This window comes from Labeo rohita, chromosome 21, assembly GCF_022985175.1.
Source record: "Labeo rohita strain BAU-BD-2019 chromosome 21, IGBB_LRoh.1.0, whole genome shotgun sequence".
NCBI lineage: Eukaryota > Metazoa > Chordata > Actinopteri > Cypriniformes > Cyprinidae > Labeo > Labeo rohita.
The window spans coordinates 11,269,148-11,276,673 of NC_066889.1; the positions used below are offsets into that span (position 1 = coordinate 11,269,148).

General features: G+C 34.5%; 1 protein-coding gene across 1 annotated transcript; it reads right to left on the reverse strand.

The window, feature by feature from the left end:
• Positions 1-200: 200 nt before the first annotated feature.
• On the reverse strand, positions 201-7,003 carry havcr2 (hepatitis A virus cellular receptor 2). Its single transcript, XM_051093580.1, has 6 exons — positions 6,937-7,003; positions 6,038-6,376; positions 5,888-5,956; positions 3,037-3,086; positions 2,828-2,912; positions 201-756 (listed from the first exon to the last, which is right to left on the reverse strand). Exons 1-6 carry the CDS (start codon positions 6,980-6,982, stop codon positions 713-715), a joined length of 633 nt encoding a protein of 210 aa, XP_050949537.1. The 5' UTR covers positions 6,983-7,003; the 3' UTR covers positions 201-712.
• Positions 7,004-7,526: the final 523 nt, after the last annotated feature.

Sequence of the window (7,526 nt, forward strand, 5' to 3'; positions counted from 1 at the left end):
CTTCTTACATTACAACCCTTTATGCGGAAGTCAACATGCACATGACACCTTCTCAGCTTTTCTTGAATGTGCAGTCAGACTTTTTTTTTAAAGTTTCACTTCCATACGTGACCTACTATTCTGTGGTCAGCTTCAAATAACGAAAAAGAGACTTCTGAGAACATATTAACATTTATTTGTTCTGCAGAAACACACGCCACTATGTGAGTTTTTATTTCTTGTTTATTAAGATTTAATTGTGCGTACATTATTAAAACTATTGTTAGGATGACGTTTTTTATGGAACGGCATTGAACACAAGAGGCCGCTATTGTGTGATAAATCAAATTGCGTTTCCAAACAAACGCTCAAAACTTTAATCCAACGTGAAGCTTGGACATTTAGTAACTGATTTCTGAGAAAGAGATGCGTGACATTAGATTAGAGTTTGGAAGCTTTTTACAATACAAGCAACAAACATTTCGTATTACAATGAGAATACATAGTGTAAACAAGTTATCTCAGATTTACATTAATAACTGAATCAGTTATTTTAATAAATATTATGCACTGAGAACTAACCAAAAAAAAAACCAAACAAACCGAAAAAAAAAAACAACAACAAGTATCCACGTCACCATGTTTGTGGTTTTTTTATACAGTCATAGTGACCTCAGAACTATCACACCATATCCCGTTGTGTGGTTGTTAGGCTGAGAAGCCTGTCAGATTTTTATATTCTCCTGCAGCTGGTGCCTTCTCCGGAGCGCCGCAGTCCTGAGGGCAAAGCGTTCAGATAGACGCGTTAATGCACAAGTAAGCAAAACAGGCAGTGAGTCACCTCTTTCACTTCCACTCAGCCATGGAGGCACATTGTGAGAGCCAAATTTAACGCTGTATGCAGCAAGAGGATCCGCAGAAGTTTCCACACAGCCATATGGAATGAGCAAGTGTTTCTTGTTCATGCATTAAATGTGTTCAGTCACTTTTCAAACTACACATTGTTGGGTGCAGAGGTTTGTTTGGTTGAATATGACATATGCGAACATGACAACCTGACAAGGTCACATATTTCCCCCCATGTATATATAAATAGACAGATATAGTTATGGATGAGGTGAATATGACAGGCCTATGTGAACATGACAACCTGACAAGGTCACATATTTCACCATATGTATATGTAACTATTTTCTTATGCAAATTATAATTTCTTATCTACTCTTTTTTTAAAGGAGAACTCCACTTCCAGAACAATTTACAAATAATTTACAAACCCCCTTGTCATCCAAGATGTTCATGTCTTTCTGTCTTCAGTCGTAAAGAAATTATGGTTTTTGAGAAAACATTTCAGGATTTTTCTTCATATAATGGACTTCAATTGTGCCCTCGATTTTGAACTTCCAAAATGTAGTTTAAATGCAGATTCAAAAGGCTCTAACAATCCCAGCCGAGGAAGAAGGGTCTTATCTAGCGAAACAATCAGTCATTTTTTTCCAGAAATAATTTTTTTGGTACTTTTTAAGCACAAAAGCTTGTGTAGCACAGGCTCTGGAATTCACGTCGAAAGGTCACGCGGAACAACAGATCCAGTGTTTACAAAGCGAACGTGCAAAGACTAACAAAGTGCAAGTAAGTCAAATGCTGTTTACAAACAAAAAGCTACAACGATGTTGGACGATTCTTAAGTTGTAGGAGAAAATAAGATGGAGTTTTTCGCCATAATCAGTACACAGACGATGAACTTAGACATGATTCGTAGTAGTGATTGGAAGTTTAGATCATTTTACTGACTCGAACCTTTCAGTCTCGTTCAGCAAAATGAACGAATCTTTTTTTGAGTCATTTCTTTCACTTTAGCAAAATATAATTAAAATGTTACGTGTTACTTCCCTAACACATCTACTGCTTACACAAATGTTGATCACACTACAAACAAATCAAAACTATAATGCTATAAGAAACAGAAAAGATTAATTCATTGTTTACCTCCCTGGTGAAAAAAACAGCATATGCTGGTAGGTATGTTTTGATGCTGGGATGCTGGTTAGGTATGTTTTGGTGCTGGTTTAAGCTGGTCCTTTGCTGGTTTATGCTGGTCCTTTGCTGGTTTATGCTGGTCCTTAGCTGGTCAAGAACCAGCATAAACCAGCATAAACCAGCTAAGGACCAGCATAGACCAGCAAAGGACCAGCTTAAACCAGCACCAAAACATACCTAACCAGCATATGCTGTTTTTTTTCACCAGGGCTGGGTCTTTAGTCTATGATTAGCACACCTCACCACTTATCTGACAAGTTTTCGGGTTTGTGAACTAGTTCCAGTACATGCGTGACTGAACGAATCACTCCCTGAGACAACTCGTTCTTCCCAAATCACATTAAAGATCCGTTCAAAATGAACGAATCATTTAAGAACGCGCATCCCAGAGCCTGTGCTACATGAGCTTTTGTGCTTAAAAAGTATACAAATTTTTTATTTTTCTAAAAAAAAATGACCAATTGTTTCGCTAGATAAGACCCTTCTTCCTTGGCTGGGATCGCTTAGAGCCTTTTGAAGCTGCATTTAAACTACATTTTGGAAGATCAAAATCGGGGGCACAATTGAAGTTCATTATATGAAGAAAAATCCTGAAATGTTTTCCTCAAAAACCATAATTTCTTTAGGACTGAAGACAGAAAGACATGAACATCTGGGATGACAAGAGGGTGAGCAAATTATTTGTAAATTGCTGTTTTGGAAGTTCTTTAAGTTTAGAATGAAATGTGATTTGTACATGTTGAGATTCAGCCCTTTTTCATTTTTTACAAGTATTCAAATTTAATTCAAATAATTTCTTGCTGCTTACTGATCAGAAGTGCGATGATTAAACCTGGGATGAAAACAATGGCCCCCACTCTTATCGTATTTATGATGAATTTTTCCATTGTATCCTAGAATAACACACAACATGTATGTGACACATATAAAATCAGTTAACATTTACATATAAATTACCTACAACATAATCAAGGCAAAATATGGATTGACATGCTAATGTATGTGTCTTTGCAATACCTCAGTATGGACAACTGCAAAGGCTTCATCCATGTAAATGTCAGTAGCATCTGAAATAAATCAATATGTTTGCATTTACTCTTTTCATGTATTGTCTTATATTTCTAAATCATTCAATGTTGAAATGTGGTAATGATTATATTTACACCTTCAATTGTCTTTTCTGATATGATATATAGCTCAGTAATTAGTGTGGTTGGGTCTGATACATAGTAGACTGTGTTAAAACAAAAAATGGTTAGTCAAGGTTATTTAGTGTTATATAATCCTTTTTGACCACTAGTGAAATGTTTTCAGACCACTGTATTCCAAATATTATGTTAGTACTTGGTAATTGGTAATCAGGTTACAAATTATGGTTATTAACATGCTAATACATGTGTCGGTTAATAATGAATTATTGACTAATCTTTGAAATTAATGAAAGAAAAAAAGACAAAACAAGATTTTCACCAACAAATTTCATTTCTAAACTGTTGTCTTGTGTTGCAGGGCAGTGGGTTTTCTAATGTTCCTGAAAACAATTTTGCATTTATTTGATCAAATATTAAGTAAAACTGCATGTGAAATTACAATTTTAAATAACTGCTTCTAATTTAATGTTCTAAAAGGTAACTTGAAGGGGTGTGCATAAGACTGACATGACACCTTCATAATCGTGACATGACACATGTTATGAATATGAAGGAGGTTTTATGCATGTTTATGACAACTGTCATTCGCTCAGTTATGTCATTTTTAATGCAAAGATGACATTGTTTGAGATGCCTTTGTTATGACATCTTGACATATCATACATCATAACCTGTCAGTGTCATGACAACTTGACATTATCAAGACAATGTTGTACTATATGACAGCAATATATGTTATATACTTTATATGTATATGACAGCGTTTGTTCAGAAAAATATGAAAGTAAACCAATCTTTTGTTGTAAGGAAATAAAATGATGAAAATGGAAAAATATTACGAAAAATAAAAATGCATTTGCACCTGTTGGGAATTTATTTGTTATCAGGCCAGATAAGAAGGATCAGTCTATAAACTGTTCAAGAGGAATGGATTCCAGTGATTGAAAAAAAAAAAAAAAAAATACAGTACAACCCTGGGTGAATTGCTCTCCAAATGCAATAAAATACAATTTTATCCATTTAATTATTATTACTGGATGATAGATTTTATTTCCCTAACACCTGTTCATCTATCTGACCTTCTGTTGGAGGTAACTTTAAAAAAAAAACATTATGAAATAAAAAATATTCATGATGCTGTTATAAAATAATTTGACAGAGTATTAACACTTAATGACATTTTAATGACAAGTTCATCTTGTAGCACTATAGCTGAGGTCAAGAAAAATATTCATGACACTGTTATAAAATTATTTGACAGAGTATTAGCACTTCATGACATCTTAATGACAAATTTGTACAAATTTGACAATTTGTACCACTATAAAAAAAGTGGTTAAAAAAATATTAATGCCACAATTATAATGGCCTCATGACAGCCAGTGTCCAAACCAACCACACAGCAATTTAATGTTAACTCACAAAGCTAAGTACTTTATTGTTTGATAATTAATCTGCTATGTCATGTTTATTACAGATTTATGACAGGTTATTTTGTCTTGGTAACGTGAAGTTGTCATGACAAAGACACTGACAGGCTATGATGTATTGGTTTATGTCAAGATGTCATAACAAAGGCATCTTAAACAATGTCATCTTTGCATTAAAAATGACATAACTGAGCGAATGATGCTTAATGACAGTTGTCATAAACATGCATAAAACCTCCTTCATAACGTGTCATGTCACGATTATGAAGGTGTCATGTCAGTCAAAAAGTAAAAAAAAAGGTCATTCTGTTTTTCCAGAATTGCATGATACAAACTCACAATTCTGTGAAATGATAATGCTATCTCACAACGTACATATTTTATGAGGTGGCTAATTCGTCACCTAAATCGTACGATTTTGGATGATTTTTGTGACGATTAAGTTTAGGGGTGGAGTTAGGTATGGTCCTTCATACAAATTCCTACGAATTTGCCACCTCATAAAATATGTACGATTTTTCACAAGTGGTATGAATTTGTACTAGTGAGGTTGTACAAATTTTCACTAGTTGGCCACCTTGTCCAAAATGTATGAATTGCTGTGAGATCGGTTGGAAATTAAGTCAGTTAAACAGTCATAACTTAGACATAAACTCACAATTTTGAAAAATAAACTTACAATTCTGACTTTTTTTCTCAGAATTGTGAGTTCATATTTTGCAATTTTGAGAACATCTCAGTCTTTTTTCCCTCAGAATTGGACTTCATAATTATATCTCACAATTATGAGAAAAAAAGTCTGAATTGCTATAATAATTGCGACATACAAACTCACAATTGTGAGTTTATATCACACAGTTCTGAGAATTGTGAGATATAAACTCACAATTGCAAGTTAGAAAGTCAGAACTGTGAGATAAAAACAGAAATAAAGTCGCAATCTCAGAATTGCGAGATATAAACTCTCAATTCTGACTTTTCAACAGTTTGCTGATTAATATTTTTGTAGCCTCTTTAACAAACAGAAAGGTCAAAATTTGAAATATAAATCTTCACATTGTAATTGCATTTACTGTCGCTTTTGGTCAACTTAATGCATCCTTGCTGAATAAATGTATTCATTTCTTAATCAATCAGCCTTTCTATGTCAGCCATGTCTTTGGATGTGTGACCTTTGACATCAGTAACAAAAGTAGTGCTACAGTACCTAGTTAAATAGCTAGTTGCATAGCTATTTCCCTCGCTCACAACAGATAAGTACTTCTGCAAAAGGACAGACTTTCTTACCTTGCTTTTCCTGATTTACTGTTGTAGGCATCAGTTGTGTTTCTGAGATGACTCTCTTTGGATCCAGTCCTTTTATGCAAGTACAAGAATAATGTAGATCATCACAGTATGAGCACAAAAACACCAGTATCAAACTGAGTGTTTACTTACCATTGCTGATAAACAGATAGACATTGTAACTAATGTCATTGAAAAGTCCTGGGATCTCGATACGGCACACGTACATCCCAGCGTCCCTCTTTTGAGCAGCTTTTATGGTAAGTGAAACATTCCCTCGCTCCAGTCCGCTGGCCAAGCTGAATCTATTTGACTCTCTGTATGTCACTTGCAAGCCATCGGAGGAGACAACAGTGTTCTCACAGCCGAACCATGACTGATGTCTCCCCCAGCAAACGTTCAATAGGCCATTAGTGTTAATGTTATATTTACATGGAAGAGTAACTGTATCCCCAACCTGTCCAACCACCAGTTTTGATGATTCGCTGCAGGCTACAACACAAAAATAGAGAGAAGTTTCAACACTTGTTAGTTTTATCATACATACGGCACCACAGTATTAGATTTCTCATGCATTTCTCACATTTTTCCTGATTCTTTCATAATGACAGTTTTCACAATGCACCACCAAACTAATCAAATAATGTTAAGTGAATGATGACAGAACAAGAAAATGTTTTTTTTTGTTCCACTGGCCTTACAGCACAAGAGGAGGAGAAATGCAGCACAAGAAACACAATATACATAGAGAGAACAGTATTCAATACAGCACTTATAGCTTTCCAGTCAAATATTTGAACATCTTAAAATCAGATACATTTAAAGTGCCTTTATAGACAATAAATCTTAAATAAAGTTTATTTTGTACCACATCACCATTTTTCTTTTAAACACACATTTAAATTTTGCTAGCAGTATTGTTTAAAATAAGAAAGAACTGGAAAACGACAAGTAAAGCAAGCAAAAATTCTTTTCTAACTGCACAGATATGAAATATAGCATACATTATTTTATATTATTGCACTGCTTAATGAAGAATTATTGGTACTTACTTGTTACATGTATATTTGATGAGATAATGAAGAAAAAAACAATCATTTTCTTTGCTGTGGTACACTCACTATGTCACTAATTCATGTGTAAATGTCTCATATACTAAAAATGCAACTTCTCTTTTTCATGAAGGCTGTTCCCCAATAGGAATAACCTAAACATGCCATTGGTTCCACAGCCAGACAGAGAATTTGTATCCTTTGTAAGTTTTTATTTAATGTATTTTTATACTATCAAAAAGTTTGGTGTCTGTTTGTGTGTGTGTGTGTGTGTGTGTGTACTTGTTTTTGCTACATTGTGGGGACCAAATGTCCCCACAAGGATAATAAAACCTGAAATTTTTGACATTGCGGGGACCGGCTTGTGGTCCCCATGGGTACAAAAGCTTATAAATCATACAGAATGAGATTTTTTGAGAAAGTAAAAATGCAGAAAGTTTTCTGTAAGGGTTAGGTTTAGGGGTAGGGTTAGGGTAAGGGGATAGAAAATACAGTGTGGTCAGTATACAAACCATTGCGCCTATGGAGAGTCCCCACAAAGATAATAAACCAGACATGTGTGTGTGTGTGTGTGTGTGTGTGTGTGTGTG